Here is an 18,312-nt window from a genome sequence, read left to right as displayed (position 1 = left end):
AAGATGAAATATTTCCTATGTTCACTGTGATGCAAATGAGTCAGGAGAAATAAGAAAAAAAATAGTGGTAGTTGAGGAGGTTTTGGCAAAGTTTCATTTGGGATGAAACTGAGGACAGTGAACCACTGTTTCAGGCTTTACAAGGTTCTGGAACACCCTCTCCATACCATGGAATAATTTAAGCTGGTAGTACAGTTACCTAGTTCAACCAGTTGCTTAAAGCAGATCTAACTTCAGAATTATGTTAGGTTGTACAGCATCTTGTTCAGTTGAATTATGACCATCTCCCAAGATAGAAGTAAAGTGACAGAGATGGCATGGCCTATTTGGACAATATGTTCCAGCACTTAATCACTGTCATCGTGAAAAAAATGTGAAAAATACTAGTGGAGTTTAAAAACAGGTTATATAGGAATCTTTCTGCAGCATATCTGATTTTATCTTGGAGCAGGAAGGAGGATGAACTAGACTGTCTCTTTTGGATCTGTATGTCTATGATTTTTGTGGTAACTAATTCTGTAAATAATATATTTTTCTACTTTCAATTACAGCAGGAAAAGAATCAGGAAAGCTCAAGGAATAAAGGTAAGTGCTAATTATTTTCAAATGTAGAGATTCTTGTAATCACAAATGTTATATCCATTGTTGGTAAAAAAATTATCTAGACAGATTGTTTGCTGAGTATTTTGGTGTTTGAAATTACAAAAATATATTGAGGAAAGGCAGATGAAATGTAGAAAGTAAATGCATAAGCAGCTACTTTGGAACTCTGCTTGAGAGGAACAAAGCTGACTGCTATACTCTGGATGGGCTGGGCTGCACAGCTTCTCATAGCTTCTGACCTCAGCTATGGAGGCTTATTGTACTTCAACGCAACATTACTACTGTCACTTTAGCTTCTTCTTTTCCATTCAGTAAATCTGTAACTGGATGCAATTCCAATTTATGCACAAATAAATCCTGTCCTTAGTAGGCTGCCTTGCAAATCTACTTTCATCTGTGGTTTTTGCATACAATTTTTTTATACTTTCATGGCACCTTACTGTGTGCCAGTGGCTAAGCACTACGTGAAATAGAATATCCAGGTTAAAGAAGCAGCCTTACATCAAGAAAATTGAGAGTTCAGAAACTCAGACTGTGGATTATATGCTTCTTTCTAATATGAAGTCTGTTAAGAGAGAGAACAACAAAATCTCTTGGTTAAAGATTTGCTAAGAAAGCAATGAAAGGCAAAATTGTCAATGGAGGCAAAGATTGTTCCCTTGAGATTTTAATGATTATAGAAGTAAGCTATAAGGTACTTTAAAAAGGAAAACAAAGGGAAGGTAGAAGAAGAAAGAACAGCAGTTAAAGCTTAGAAAGAGAGGATGGAATTGAGTGACAAACTAACCTATATCTTTATTGCCTTAGGAAGCAATGCTTAATCATATCACCTGAGTTAGCTGTTCTTAATTCAGTTATTTATGTATCACAGTACTCATTAATCTCAATTTCCTTGCTTTCCCTCACACTAAGGCTACACACAGGCATCTAAAGACAAACTAAATCTGATGGTTGTTTCTAGTTGTCAGCACAATTACGTTGTTCTTGATGATATGATAATTTACATCATCTGAAGGACCTGTGGCTCTTCATCTGAAGAGTGTACATGGTAAAATAAACCCTTCGGTTTCAAACAGTTTGTGATTTATAATTTTATTTTCTGAGCTAATACAATACAAAGTTGAATCATCTCTAGATGTAGTGAGTGTATCCATGATGTATTGTTCAAAAACCTTTCCTGTTTTATGATTTAATACAAATTATATAAAAGATTGCGAAATCTCAGATTAGATTACAGAAACAAGACATTTGTGAATACTTATTTTAGAGCAATTACAAACTTTAAGGCTCTGTCTGCAAAGAATGATCCTGAAATTTGCCATTCTTCCTGGATTTTTATAATTTTTTTTTTTCAGTTTTATTAAGTTGTTTGACATTCACCCTCCCATTCCCTGACCACACCCTGTTGCCAGGTTTATGGTAATTATGGTATATATGTAAGGAACAAGTAAAAGCAGGAACAAAATAGTGATTTAGTTGTGAGTGCCCATCGTATTCATTAGCTGTTAGTTCAGTTAATAAACCACAGAAACAATTTTCAAAGGCTTATAAAATATTGCCCACAACTACAGCCAAAGTAAAGCATTAAACTCTATTTGAAGGGAGATATCCGTTACCTCCAAACAGGCAGTGAAATTGGTGTTCAGCTGCACAAAATCTGTTGTGATTATATCTGTAACATCTCTTGAGGAAACTTTTAATCTACTAAACTTCCTACATGCTGTGCATGTCTCTGCCTAAAATGACAATTCAACTTGGAAGATTTCAATGGTCTGAAAGACTACTCAAGAACAGAGTTGGCTTTGGAATATATAGATACAGATATGCTTCACTGCTTAATGTTTTTAGGGCTGTTTTGTGGTTGGGTTTGTAGGGGTTTTTGCCTTCTCTTTTCATATTCTTTAAATTTCTTACTTGTTTTCATGTGTTCTTTTTCCATGTCATTGCAAAGTTTCAGAAAGCTATTTTTATTTCACTTGTAACTTACAACATACAAGATGTTAAAAGTGTTTCTTCTTAAAATACTGGTTGGTTTGGATGAAACAAGGCTAAATTAATGTTTCAGCATAAACATTTCCGCATGGTCAATGAGCAACTGCCCTTCACATGCACTATCTAAATGTGTTGTGCTCTGCATGTGTTCTTGTGAGATAGGTGAATTATTCCCAGGTTCTTAGGACAGGGTTCTAACAGTATTCCTTACACTCTTAGCATATGGCAGATACTGCATGTAGTAAAAGGACAAAAACATTTTCTGTGATTTCTTAAATGTTCTTAAACTTTCAGAATCAATGTTGCCGTCTTAATTCAGAAGACAATTACAGCTCATGTTAAACAACCATACCAAATGAAACTTTGGAGTTTTTTGTGTGCCTCATAACTTCCATTTATATCAGTATTTTTGTATCTAATTTTTGTCAAGAATTCCTTTAAGATTTTATTTTTATAAGAGGAAGATATTGCAGCAGAATTAAAATCAAATGCCTTTTGACTTCAGCAGGATCAAGACATTACTAATAAGCACTCTTCCATCTTTTATTATATTATAAATGCCTAGTAATTTTTCATTTTACTTAATCTATTGCTATAAAATAAATCTGATTCCTATTCATATTTTAGTAATGAGGTTTTTATTGTTTTTGTAGTGTTTGTTTTTTCTCCTGACATTTTTCTGACCCACTTGTTTTTCCCATCTGTTACTTCTGCTGTCAGCCGCTAAGTCAGTCACACCAAAATAGAAGCCAATACTCAAACATGCCCCGTTCTGACACTAATCCCATCTCTCTCTGATCTGTGATATTCTTTTTCTTGTTTTATTTAATGGATAACAGATCTGTGTGAACACTGTTTGCAAAAAAAGAAACACTGCTTTTATGTAAAATATGACTTTAACATTTTACAATTTCAGTGTATGATGGCAAACTTCCTTATACTTTGAGAATTTTTTGTGCAGGAAAAGGATTATCACCAGTGCAAAATACAAATGAAATTAGTATTCATTAGTACAAATGAAAAGTTTTATAGCACATCTTAAATATGAAAGAAATAATAAGACAATTGCCAACTAAAACCTTGCTAAATTTTACTTGTTGGATTCGAGTCACAATTTGACCTTCCTTACCTCTCTTTTCCAGTGTGTTAACTCCTTCAGACAAATGAACATTTTATTCCAAACCTATAGTGGATGATAAAATAGATATTTTTGTGATGAATTGGAAATATGTTTGCTAATATCAGAAATTGTGTTTTATTTAAGCAGAGTGCAGAGTTTTCTTCAAGGTTATGTTTAACTTTGAAGATTTTCAGGTGCTTTTAATAAAGTACATTTTAAACTTTAAAGTGGAGATTGTTTCTGACAACACTATTCTGGAAAACTTTTATTTTTGAAGAACTATAAGGTTGACTAGTGACACATATCAACTATTTTCCAAACTTCAAAGTCATCTCAATTCCTTTGCTTAGAAAAACCATGGGCACACTGGAAATAGAGTCACAAAATATTTAAGTTGACTGGTAACGTTTCAGAAGATTGGTTCCTAAACTCAGACACAGTTATTTTGAATTAGGGTACAATAATTTTCTTTTTTAAGAACTAAAAATTAATTATGTAAGCAGTGTGTAATATGTTTTCTAAAAAACAATAACAGCAAAATGGGATGAAATCTACCGGAACAAAAAAAGCTAAAAAGCAGTTGTGAATTTAGGCTGAGAATAACGTGGTCATTTTGCTGATATTGAACAATGAGATGATACTGTACACACTTGTGTAACTCTGGCTATTTGTTTTAGTAACTTAACAATTATTGAAAGATATAAAAATTGTTCCGGCAAAATGTGCAAGTAAATAATTTGAATATTAACTTGAACACTTTTGGTAAGGTACACTTTAGAGACTGTACAGTATACTGTTAAAATTTTTACTAGCTACCATTGATTTGAGATTTGAGCATCATTAACACCCAAAATTAAACAGAATATTGACTGATGGTATTTTCATTGCTGAGTTTCTAATTATATTGAATTCTTCTCTTTTTATGTTTACCGTAGTAATTGTTGACTCACAGATCCGTTTCAAAAATATAATTCTCTATTATTATGAACATATTGCCAGACTCTTCTGATATCATTAACAAATATCTGTTCCTTTTATGGTCTTTAGTTACCAAAAATAAAGAAGATGCCATATGCATATATACCACTTGCATATCTTACTTGCTTTTTCCTCCTTAAAAAGTTAGTATACCTGCACAACACTTGTGGCCTTGTTAGGGATTCCATATTGGTGTTGTAGTTTTTTTCTATACAGCGATAAATGTAAGACAAGGAGGAGTGTGAAAAGCTTCACATTATTCAAAATTGAAAGAATTTAGAGAGATGAAACCAGTAAGGACTTAATTAAAGAAATAACTTTTAAAAGTGACTTGTCTTGAGATATTGTTAAATGCCATCAGGGGAGCAAACTTATGTTTATCCGGTGATATGTCTGGCTGTTACTACTTTTGATAATGGACAAAGCTGTGTATGTTCTGATGCAGAGTACATGGTATCAGTGTCTTATGTTAAACCAATATACTATGGCAAAAAATGCACATTGTTACTTTCTGTAATGTATCCAGTGACTCAATATGTCTGCTCAATCAAATTATCATAATTTGTATTTCAACAGACTTGTGTGAGTATTGTTAGAATCTGAACTGCAATTCCCCCAGACTGACTTAATACTTTTGTTTGTTTCGCTGTAGTAATCCTCTGGTAGAGCAGGGCATATAAGACACATGTATGTGCATATAAGTACATAAGGCACAAGTGATTTGAGACAGCCAGCATGGCTTCACCAAGGGCAAGTCCTGCCTGACCAACCTAGTGGCCTTCTATGATGGAGTGATCACAACAGTGGACAAAGGAAGAGCTACCGATGTTGTCTATCTGGACTTCTGTAAGGTCTTTGACATGGTCCCCCACAACATCTTTCTCTCTAAATTGGAGAGGGTTTTGATGGGTGGACTGTTCAGTGGATGTGGAATTGGTTGGATGGTCTCATCCAGAGGGTAGTTGTCAACGGCTCAATATCCAGATGGAGATCAGTGACAAGTGTTGTATCTCAGGGGTCTATATTGGGACCAGTACTCTTTAACACCTTCAATAACAGAGACAGTGGGATCAAGTGCACCCTCAGCAAGTTTGCAGACGACACCAAGCTGAGTGGTGTGGTTGATGCACTTGAGGGACGGAATGCCATCCAGAGGGACCTGGACAAGCTTGAGAAATGGGCCAGAGTGAACCTTATGGGGTTTAACAAGGCCAAGTGCAGGGTCTGCACATGGGTCAGGGCAACCCCCAATGTCAATACAGGCTGAGGCATGAAGGAATTGAGAGCAGCCCTGCCGAGAAGGACTTGGAGGTAGTGGTGGATGAAAAGCTGGACATGAGCTGGCAATGTGTGCTCGTAGCCCAGAAGGCCAACCATAGCCTGGGCTGCATCCAAAGAAGCGTGGCCAGCAGGATGAGGGAGGTGATTCTGCCCCTCTACTCTGCTCTGCTGAGACCCCACCTGGGGTTCTGTGTCCACCTGTGGAGCCCTTACACAGGAAAGACTCTTGGAGAGGGTCCAGAGGAGGGCCACAAAAATGATCGGAGGAATGGAGCACCTCTGCTATGAGGACATGCTGAGAGAGTTGGGGTTGTTCAGCCTGGAGAAGCGAAGACCCCAGGGACACCTTATTGCAGGCTTCCAGTACTTAAAGGGGGCTTCTAAGAATGATGGGGACAGACTTTTTAGCAGGGTCTGTTGGAATAGGACAAGGGGTAATGTTTTTAAACTAAGAGAGCATTGATTTAGACTAGATCTAAGGAAGAAATTTTTCACAATGAGGGTGCTGAAACACTGGCACAGGTTGCCCAGAGAGGTGGTAGATGCCCCATCCCTGGAAATATTCAAGATCAGGTTGGGCTGAGCAACCTGATCTAGCTGAAGTTGTCCCTGTTCATTGAGTGGGGTTGGACTAGATGACCTTTACTAAACTATTGTTTAGATGACCAATTCAAACTATTCTATGATTCCATACTGTCTGTCTGGTATTCTCTTATATCACCTATAAGACCTTACATCACCTATTTCACCTATAGGGTGGTGAAACACTGGACCATGTTGCCCAGAGAGGTGATAGATACCCCATCCCTGGAAACCTTCAATGGGGCTCTGAGCAACCTGATCTAGTTGAAGACGACCCTGCTGATTGCAGGGGGCTTGGACTAGATGACCTTTAAAGGTCCCTTCCAATCCAAACTATTCTGTGATTCTATAGCAGAAAAAAATGTAATATTTTAGAGAACAGATAGCAGATGGGTTAGTAAATGTTTGTCCGAGAGTGTTGTTTTCATTGTAATTCAGATGCTAAATAATCTGACCTACAATGTTCTTTGTTCTGAAGATCTTTTGTCATTATTTTCCAACTTACCTTAGTGAATAAAGTTTTAAGAGGTGGTGTGAGGATTGTTTGAATTATGTGTTCCCTTTACCTTATTTCATTCTTCTCCAAAGCCTAGTCAACTGAAACTCAAATCTCTTCTGTCACTGAAGAATTGCCATAAGAAATGCAGCTCTGTCTTCCACCTGAACAATTCTCCATTTATTTTCATTTCCATGCTCTTAGAAGAGACCCACAAACACAGTGTTATTAACTGAATGTTGTGTGGTTTTATTTCTTTATGATTATGTTGGAATGGCTTTAGCATGATTAACACTTGTAGAAATGACAATTTTCCCTAGGTTCTGAATCAGTTCAGGGTCAGATTACAAAACACATTAAAAAGAAACAAAACGCTTTATCTGTGAGAATAATTTTAATATGAAAGTTAGTCTTATGACCTTATTTTCCAACAAACCTAAAGCTTATTGTGAGAAAATGAAGTGTGCGGGTTAGATATCCGTTCTAGGTAATATCTTTGATAACAGTGCAATTATGTAGACTTTTAAAGTATAAGTTAAGAACAATATCTGTGCTGTACGATGTAGCTTTGTGAGAAGGCATTCTTATTTATTTTAAACAAAGCATTAATTGATGAAGCTGAATTCCAGTTTTGAGATCTGTCAGCACAGTATTTGTACAGCAACCGGGTCAGACTTGCTACCAGTGTAATGCCATGGAGATTACAGAGTGATCTGCAGAGTAAACTGCAAGAACATGTTTGACTCACCAGTTGTTGTCTTGAGGTAAACGTTCTTTATGATAGTCAAGAAAGTAAGTAAGAGTACTCAAGTAATAACAAGTAAATACAGCATAGTTCAAATATAACAGAGTTGCAGCATTTACCATATTTTAAAATACAGACATATATTCTATACCAGTGAAAACTGTCTGCGGTTTTAGTATCGTGGTGTCAGGGGATGAACAGCATCACATAGAACTTCTTGAGTGTTGTGTTATAAATGATGTCCATATTTCAGCATATTTCTAACTTTATTGGTTGGCTCCAAAGTTTCTAAGTCCACTTCTGCAATGACAAGTACATATACTAAAAATAACTAGAAAATAAAATAGCTGGAATGAGTCTGAAAAGTTTTTGTAAGTTGCACAAAAATTCACAGCTGTCACTGTGTATTCAGAAAATGAATTGGAATAACAAGACATATCTGCAACTTTTCTTAAATGCACATGTCTCTTATTTCTGCCACTAAACTAGAGCTGTGTGAGGGGGTCACATATGTCCTGATGACCACCTCACAGATACCTATAGATACATATTACATATATATATTATTATATACATATGTATTATATATATAATGATAATGGAGAAAATGTGAGTCAAAAATGTACTCCAACTGTATTTTATTGCATTCATAATAGAATGAAATTCATGTGATATGTATCTGTCTTGTTAACAGTGTTAGGAATTATATGCACAAAGAATTTCTTTCTTCTTTTGGTTTTCTTCATGACAGAGAAATGGACATTTGACTTAATTTTCTTCTCACATGTAGTATTCATGCCTTTCAGAAACTTGGAGAGGAAAAAATGGCCTGTGTCAAAATTCCAGGCAAGAACTCTTCTTCTGAAAAATGATATCTCCATACTAACAAGTGATATAATGATTATTTCTGTATGTAGTGGCAATGTAGAGCTAACACAAGATATTGGTACCCCTGTCTAATTTTTTTTTTTAATTCATCCATGTCCTTCTAAATGTTACACTCTGTTAGATTGTTAAATACATTTCAAAGTAGGCATTTTGAACTTGACTAGAGAGAATATGTTCAGTTGTATTCAAGAAATTTCTCTCTATAGTGCACAAACACTTGATTTGGACAGATACAGCAGAGACCCCACAGGGCGGGAGATTCTTGAACACTTACTGGAATACGTATTCATTCCTCTTATGACTACTAGCTTTAAAGAAGTCCCTCAAAGGATGAATGCTTATTTGAATTTAAAGGTATTAGTAGCCTAAATTTTAATGATATGTGACCCACACACAATGTAGAATAGCAGTGCAATTTGACTAGCAATATTAATTTTTTTTTGTATGTAATGTAAACAAAATTTACATTTTGCTTACAAAAGCTTCTATGTAAAAGTAGCTACTGTTTAACTTGTACACTCTATTGAATATGTTTTGGGGAGTTTCTTGCACTGTTTCTAGTGTAGGCTGAGAAGAGGTGATGAACATTACTTTCTTTAAATTAGTCTATCCTTTTATTATTCATAATATTGAGTTTTGTAAGTTAAAAATTCATGCTGAAAGCTTTGTAATTTCATATATTAAGATTCTCTTCTGTGCTTAAGACCAGACTGGATTTCACTTTAAAGAAGAAATATTCTGAAATATGTGTACTTTTAATAATATTAGGTTTGGTTTGCTTCTTTCTTTCTTCTGAAGAGGTACACAAACCACAGATGGCTTTATGAAGTAGTTTGAATTAGCTCTTGAGCACTGAAGACTTGCACTAAATTCACAGAGAGAATGCAATGTTATGAGAAAGTATACTTGGATCCTTTAAGATACATAATATAAACATTAGTGCAGTGTCTGTTAAGCTATGCATGTCATTTTTCTCACATGTAATGAATAGTCATTTGATTATGCTAACAACAGAAATGTAAGAATGTAAAATGGGTCATTCTCTATGAAGCTTAGAGCTCTCATGGCTTTGGTGTATTTAGGTACACCGGTGTAAAGTGTTACCCACCCCTATTGCCTACCCTGCTTCTTTGCAGAACCTTATCATTCTCATAATAAGGAGCAAAATATGATTTCTATCAACACCATGGGTAACTTAGGTTTGGTATGTAATAGCTAGTGGGGGCAGGTTATTTCACAGCACTTGTGATATAGAAGGCAATTGTTATGAGTAGAAATAATCGAATTGGAATAGATAAAAAGAACAAGTTGTGTTTTGTGTTGCAGACTGTTGAAGCAAGACAATCTTCATATCTTAACACTTTGAAATTTTCCTTTTACAATAGATGTTCAAAAAGAATAATGTATGTTAGAAACTATTATAATGCTGTTACACTAGAAACTTACATTTTATTTGTAAATAAGTATACAACGTAAAAGCTAAAAAATCAATGTTTGGGAAAGCAACTTTCATTATTTGTTTTTATTCTTCTATAGCATAAACATTGCTTTATCAGAAGATCTCCGTATTATCTCAATATAAGCTTATCTAAAATAGTCTGCTATGATATCTTGTTACTGAATGAAAAGGAGGTTGTGATATTTATATCACTGAAAAAGATATATATAGAGATCCTTTTTAAAACAGGCATCTTTACAAGATCTGGCAGCATGATTTTTTAGATATGGACTTAAAAGACGATACAGACAATAGTTCAATTAGACTGTTCAGAAAGGAGTATTTAAAGGAGAGGATTGGTGGTTCTGAAAGAAGTGAAGTCCGGTATGTAATATTCAGAAGCAACAGATCACAGCTACTAGTATTTCAGAAATAAATTCTATTTAACTTACAGTGTTTTAAACTAAATACCTGTACATAGATATCTCTTTAATTGAGGTACCATACCACAGTTTTTATTGTACATTTATAAAACTAAAGTTTAATAGCTATCAATATAACTTGCAGATAGGCTTCCTGTGCTGTTTATAGGCTATAAAACAATTCTCTTAAGAATACTTATGCAGAAAAATATGACAGATTTGTGTTACACAGGAGAAATTTCCTTACTCATACCATCTAAAACAGAATTACTTTTTGCATTCATTGCAAATTCTTTAGAGTGCTATTGATTATATATTGGGGACATATTTTCTCATATTCAATATCTCTTTCAAGCAACTTAAAGAACAATCAGGAATTACATAACCTTGAAAAATGAGTCTGGTGAACATGATTTCCACCCCCACCCTCACTCCCAATTATTACAGCACTCTATATCACTCAGATGGCAATTGAAACAATTACAGTATTCATTTTTTGCCTTACTCTTTGCATAGCAAGGATTGATGCATTTCATTATCCATTAAGGTCATGTTCTAGTTTACTCCAAGCACACTCTTTTGCTACTGCTTCAGACACTAGAACACGATTACCAGTGTCAGATCCTGTTAATGTTTACATCATAACTGGAAGCAGATATTAAAGCGAAGTGCAAATTAGAGACTGCTAAAATGCCTGCCACTAACAATTATGGTGGGGCAGTATTAAATTTCTCATTTGTTTCCAAAGGTCAGATTAATAAAGCTGTGTGGCACATTATCATAAAGGGTGGACCCAGCTGTCTGTTTTGATTATGCTTAAAAGTCTAGTGTTTCTAAGGAGATTTTGCAAGGAACGGATGCATCCATTTTAACTAGCAGTTTAAATGTGGATAACTATTAGACCCTTTTCTGAAGAGATCCAAACCAGAGGTTGCTGTCTATCAAATGTCTTTCTGCTTTTCAATTTACAGATATAAAAAGTAGGTTTCTTTTATAAATTCCTTTCAGTTTTTAATCCTTAAGTTTGAAATAGTTCCTCAAGTAGCTGAGAAACTAATTCCTTAGATGCACCAGCTGTAAACTAAAATGCTTCAAATATTAAAAATAGACATATCCATATCTATTCCAACATGACTTAATGAAACTTGGTGGTTTGTTTTTTCCCCTCTTTCCCTTTCTCTTAGTTCAGAAGGATTTTCAAGAACCTTATTTAAAAAACATTGTTTTTTTTTTCCCCAGGAGATGAACAGCAAGAGTTTCCTGCTATTTTGTATACATCACCAGAATATGAAAAATTATTCTCTATCATTATTCTTGTGAAGAACATAGGGATCTTTAGGAAAAATGTTAATTATATGTGTATCTAGTACAGATATTTATCTGTCTCTCTAATACCATACTGATAATCTAGTACCCTGATATATAAATAATCAAAATCCCATGGGTATTACACAAATGACCATTACTTAATGCTACAGGTATATTCCCCATTTGGTACTTAAAAGAGCTCTAGTGTTTTAAATTTTTTGGAAAACAAATTCCAGGTTTGTTGACTGGTAGAGAGCAGTTCTTTTCCCCAGAAAATTTGCACTGGAATTGATCCCCATTTATGCACAACTTCTTCAGAAAATAATCTCAACACAAAGGGACAGCAATGGGCTTTAAATGAGGAAAATTTTATCTTTTGAAGATGTGCTTTTTGGACCATATAGATATTGGCTAGCCATAGATATTCCACAGATTACAACTACAAGCAGTTTAACTACTTAAATTTAAAGCTTTTAATTAATTTAAAACAGTGGATAGATAGTTTATAGCTTAAAATTCAATTCTCTAGAGTAAAATTAAAAACTATGTTTACCTTGCAGCTGTTCAAGTAATTAGTGCAAAAAGATGCAACACTTCTTTGATTATGTCATTGCATACATCTTTAGTAAGTGAATGCAACTTTCTATCCTTTCTTTCTAGTAATAAAAATTCTGGACATTTTTGAAAATAGCTTTTTAAGGGTTTGTTAAAATGTAAAAATTAATTAGGCATTGTAAAAAAAAAAAGGAAAGAAAAAAATTGTGGGTTTGTTTTGTTGTGTGGTGTGGTTTTGGGGTTTTTTTTTACGTCTACATAAATTAACAAAGATCACAGCATCTTGTGAAGAAAAAGGAAATGACTGATTTGGCAAGAAGTTAGTAATAGGGTTACTATGATATAGGTCTGCGTATATTGCTGAAAGAATTGAATGATTTTCAGGTTTATATTGAAAATTACTTTAAATATGATGGTACAAATTTTAAAGAACTGGAATAACTATTTTTCTATAATCAAGGTTATAATTTTGAAACAACAAAGGAAAACAGAAAAAAAGATAATCAACTGTATGATGAAATGTATGAGATGTAAAAGTTAGCTAGATTATCATTATTTTAAATGAGACAGTTCTTGCATTTCTCTGTGTGTGAAATCTGTGCAGATTATTCCTCTTTGTGTGAATTAATATGATAGCACTGAGTTTGAAGATACCATGTGTGATTGCATACAAATAATGAAGTAAAAATGCAATGAAATCTGTTTCAGGAGGTATTTCCCTGGTTGTGTGGAACTAAGGAGGAGATTTGGTGCTTTGCCAGTAGACAAATTTGTTTGAGTTCATGCAAAGCGATACATTAAAGAAAAAAAACTCTCAGGAAATTGTCTGAAGGAGATCAGCTTCTCCTTTAAATTGAAGCAAGACTTCCCTTATCTGGAAGACAAATCTAAGGCAATCTGTTTACAAGGCAAGGTAATATGCTTCATTTGGGATATGATAAAACCTCTGCTTTGTTGCCTTCTGTTTCCTGTGTAAAAATAACTCCATTTGTGTAGCCATGACCCGAATCATTTTCTCTGAAGCCATCTTTTTCAGTATTCTTTCCCACCTGTGCCCCATTTTGTGCAAGCTGAGTCTCTATTTTTCATATCAGCCATTCATATCGTTGATTTGACATGGCAGAAAGTAATCTGCATTCTCAGGAGAGAACATGTGTAAGGCTTTAAAACACAGCCTCCCATGTATATCCAAGGGTAGGATATGCCTTTGAACTTCCAAAGCTTTTTAGAGATCAAATAATTGAAGTAACTTCTACCTTTTTTCATAGTCATAGGACATATGGCTTTCAGTTTCAGAGTCCAAAGAAGAGTGGACTTTATGTGATGGTCCAAGTGAAAACACTACAGGTGAACACTCAGTTTGGACCATTTGGATCATGTCTTTACCCGCATATTGTTTATCATTTGGCCTACACTTCCACCCTTCTTGAGGGGGCCTGATGAATCTTCAAGAAAGAATTGTATCTTATTAATTAATATTATTTCAAATACTTTCTACTGTTTAAGATGTTATCTGAAATCCTAATAGGATAAATTCCACTGATTCTTAAAGATTTATTGATGCATATGATGTATAGATAATTGTTAGAAAAAGTTTGTCTTACAAAATTGTAATAGTTGACAATAAGGTTTGCCAAATTTTGTTTTGCTCGGATACTGAAAGCCTAGCCATATGGTATCATGGCAATGGCAGTAACAAATTGTCATTCTGTGTGGTTCTGCATGACTACAAGTGGAGGCATTTGGCTGTTTAGGCAATAGTTATTGATCCAAAACCTGTTTATCAGCATTTCCAGCCTGAAGTACAGTAGGATGGATTTTTGTCCATACATCTACCATAATTTTCTTGCACATGGATTAGTTAAAATGTAAATCCATGGTTGATGAAGTCCTGGCTTATCCTTGGTTAAATAATCGAAGATATTTGACACAAATTATTACATATCTAAATACCATTCTATAAGCAAATGTCTTTGTATATAAAAACAAAATTATATAGTTGGATGCTTTCTCCTCTTCATGTTTCCTGGACTTTGTAGCATGTAGAATCTGTTTGCACATATGGTGCACTGGCTATAAATTTTTGTTTTTCTAGCATTTGGCTTCCTGTCTAGGCTTAGTCTAAGCTTAGATTGTTATGCTGCCAGGGTCTCAATAAAAAAAATCTCAGTAATAATGTTCAAATCACTCTTCATTTAAATTATGCACAAAGAACATAGATACAATTGTGAATGTGGGCCCACTAGTAATAATCAGTCAAATCTTGATGTTTTTATTGTCTTAAAACACCATAAAACCAATGATGGCATGTCTTGAATAGAAATCTAAGAAAAAGTTTTATTATGATTAAAAAATAAATCAGAGAATATCAAAGCAAGCATTTTTCTTAGATTTATAAAATCCTGCATAGAGCTGAGTAAATGAAGGCTCTCAGGATGAAGGGAAAATAAAGAATTTTAGCAAACAGAAAGGCATACAAATATCCCATTTGTATTATAGGTGCTATCAAGGTTCTAATTAGCACACACTGATTCCTCCTCATAAAATGTAAAAGCTGTGATTTTGTAGCTTTAATGATAATTGCCCACTAGAAATGCACCACAAATGGGGAAAGACCCCCAATAAAATAATATTCTGGTACCATAATTTCTATGCTTGAAGGATCTTTTATGTACCTTGCACTCTGGTCTAATTAGCAGTAATCTGACCTTCTTTCCCCAGAAACACTGAAAAATCTTGTTACTCTTATAATTGTCATTGACTTCTCAAAACAAAAACAGTATATAGAGTTACAAGTATGATTAATGAAATAAAATTGGCAGAAGTCATACAAGATCATAAAATCTAAAGGGAATGTATTCATATTGCTTACACAGGTCTTTCTAGGGTAGTTCAACACGCTTCTATGTAAATATGTATAAATAAACTTACAGAAACATGTGTGTATATGTTCACAGACATACACACACATAAAATGTCAGGACAGAACCATAAATAGATGGGGGGGGGCCTTTTTAGTTTTGATGGTTTTTGCAAATTTAGCAGGGAATTAATTGTGTGAAGAGTGAATTTAGCTCCTACTTGTTCACAATGAAGAGTGGCACAGTTACCAAGCTCTTCAATATTTCAGTCAAAATGCAGAATAGCTTTAGATTTTTTTTATTGTAACTTGGTAAATACAATTTCATAGTATATATTGACACTAAATGACCAATTTAGATTTTTTCTTATTCTTGTACATCATTGAAACATTTGTTATCTTTACATCCAGAGATTAAAAAAACCCTGTAAAACAAAGGGCAATTTCACATGATCTACACTTCTTTACATGTTTGTCCAATGAAATTATAACCCTTGTGCCTGTACTTACTGTTTTCCACTGAAGTTTAAAAATTTAGTTTCAATGTAAGAGAAAAAGGTAAAGAAATGAGGAGCTTAAATTAGATACTTAAGACAGTCCGTGCAAATATTTTCTGTACCTTGCATTAGTATAAAGGCAGACAGAAAACATGATGAAACAAATATGAAACTTTTTTCCACACAGAGCTTAATAATGATGCTGAATATTTAAATTTGTCTATGTGGTAAAGATTGCTTTAAATTATATACTGGGATGGATGCTGGTGGTAATATATATAATTTTGCACATTGCTAGTCATTATTTAGACTGTTCATGAATTTGAAATAGACCTGGCTAGATAAAGCCCTGAGCAACCTGGTCTGACCTGACCCTGCACTGAGCAGGAACATGGGCTAGAGACCTCACAAGGTCCCTTTTAACCTGAATGACTTATGACTCCTGATTCTTTGTTCTGTGCATTTCTAACTTTGCTTAAAAATATGATTAGTTTCACAGAGAGCACTCTAAACATTACTGATGCAAAGAAAAATCTGACAAAATTACTCACTAATAAATTGTTTTCACAGGCCCATAAGTTTTGCTGGTTGGAAAAATGTATCAGTAATTTTTAAGTGAACAACAAAAATGTTTGACCATGCCGCAGGTGATTTTTGAAAGTAACTGTTATCGCATGTTGAAAGGCTGTATTATTAAAACACATTTCAGATCTCTGCAATAGAAGTTTAAATATTAGCTTTTAAAAATAATTCAGTGTAAAAGAAAAGCATTATTGCTCAAATATGGCATTTTATTCTATAGAGGGAAGTAGTCAGATAGCCCTTATGTAACAGTAAAAACAATGTCATGACATATCACAAAGATGAGCTCTATCAGCTAATAAGCTTTTTATATTTTATGTAACACCTTTAATACAAGCTTTGAGTAAGGACTTTTTTTTTGCTCTGGACATGGACAGGATTGACAGATTGAGAGCTCTTTCTCAGTTCTGTGGATGGTGGTGCATGGCCATTCTTAGTTGGTGGAGCAATTTCTCTGGTTAATTCTGATAACGAACAAGACTCTGGCATGATAACTTGGCATGCCAATGCTGGAGGTGAAATCGATAGCCAGGCTCAAGTGCATCTACACCAATGCACGCAGCACAGGCAGCAAACAGGAGGAGCTGGAAGCCACTGTACAGCGGGACAGCTATGACTTAGTCGCCATCACAGGAACATGGTGGGAAGACTCACGTGGCTGGACTGCTGTAATGGATGGCTCTTCCGAAGGGATAGGCAAAGAAGGAGAGGCAGTGAGGTGGCTCTGTATGTTAGGGAGTGTTTTGATTGTAGAGAGCTCAATGATTGTGAAGACAAGGTCGAGTGCTTATGGGTGAGGATGAGGGGGGAGGCAAACAAGGCAGGTACCCTGGTTATAGACCACCCAACCAGGACGAAGAGGCAGATGACACATTCTACAAGTGACTGGCAGAAGTCTCACAATAGCTAGCCCTTGTTCTTGCATGGGACTTCAATTTACCGGACATCTGCTGGAAGTATAACACAGCAGAGAAGAAACAGTCTAGGAGGTTCCTGGAGTATGTGGAAGATAACTTCCTGACACAGCTGGTGAGTGAGCCCACCAGGGGAGGTGCTTTGCTTGACCTGCTGTTTACAAACAGAGAAGGACTGGTGGGAGATGTGTTGGCCAGAGGCCATCTTGGGCTTTGTGACCATGACATGATAGAATTCTCAATGTCCCCATGTGCCATAAGAAGAGCTGGTGGGGAAGACGACTGGCCTGGCTGAACAGGGAGTTTTTGCTGAAAAAGGGGAATAAAAGGAGAGTTTATCACCTTTGGAAGAAGGGGAAGGCAACTCAAGAAGAGTACAAGGATCAAAAAGTACAAGAGGCAAAATTAGAAAAGCAAAAGCCCAGCTAGAGCTCAATCTGGCCACGATTGTAAGGGATAACTAAAAATGTTTTTACAAATATATTAACAACAAAAAGAGAGGCAAGGAGAATCTCTGTCCTTTATTGGATGCGGGGGGGGTGAGGTGGGGGGGTGAGGGGGCAACATTGTCACCAAGGATGAGGAAAAAGCTGAGGTACTTAATGCCGCCTTTGCCTCAGTCTCTAATAGCCAGACCAGGTATCCGCACGGTATTCAGCCCCCTGAGCTGGAAGACAGGGATGGAGACCACAATAAACTCCCCATAATCCAGCAGGAAGCAGTTAAGGACCTGCTATGCCACCTGGACACCCACAAGTCTATGGGGCCTGGTGGGATCCAACCAGGAGTACTGAGGGAGCTGGCAGAGGAGCTTGCCAAGCCACTCTCTGTCATTTATCAGCAGTCCTAGTTAACAGGGGAGGTCCCAGGTGACTGGAGGCTTGCCGGTGTGATGCCTATGTACAAGAAGGGCCAGAAGGAGGATCTGGGGAACTACAGGCCTGTCAGGCTGACCTCAGTACCAGGGAAGATTCTGGAGAGGTTCACCTTGAGGATGCTCACAGGGCACATGAAGGACAAGCAAGGAATCAGGCCCAGCCAGCACGGGTTC

The 18,312-nt window shown here is 35.6% G+C and overlaps 1 protein-coding gene across 3 annotated transcripts in view; it reads left to right on the top strand.

Annotated features, from left to right (window-relative positions):
- FSTL5 (follistatin like 5) overlaps positions 1-18,312 on the top strand; it is a gene marked incomplete at its 3' end in the record, with an annotated part of 297,971 nt that overhangs the window by 20,145 nt on the left and 259,514 nt on the right. For 2 of the 3 annotated variants that reach the window (XM_081999556.1, XM_081999555.1), the window contains exon 2: positions 555-585. In XM_081999556.1, coding sequence (XP_081855682.1) covers positions 555-585 — 31 coding nt within the window. Of the gene's footprint in view, positions 1-551; positions 586-18,312 lie in introns of all 3 variants that reach the window. The other variant, XM_081999554.1, reaches the window with a different exon arrangement.

Source organism: Phaethon aethereus, assembly GCF_964289735.1.
Source record: "Phaethon aethereus genome assembly, chromosome: 4".
NCBI lineage: Eukaryota > Metazoa > Chordata > Aves > Phaethontiformes > Phaethontidae > Phaethon > Phaethon aethereus.
Note: the sequence above shows the minus strand (reverse complement) of the source record. Positions and strands in the feature narration are given on the sequence as shown.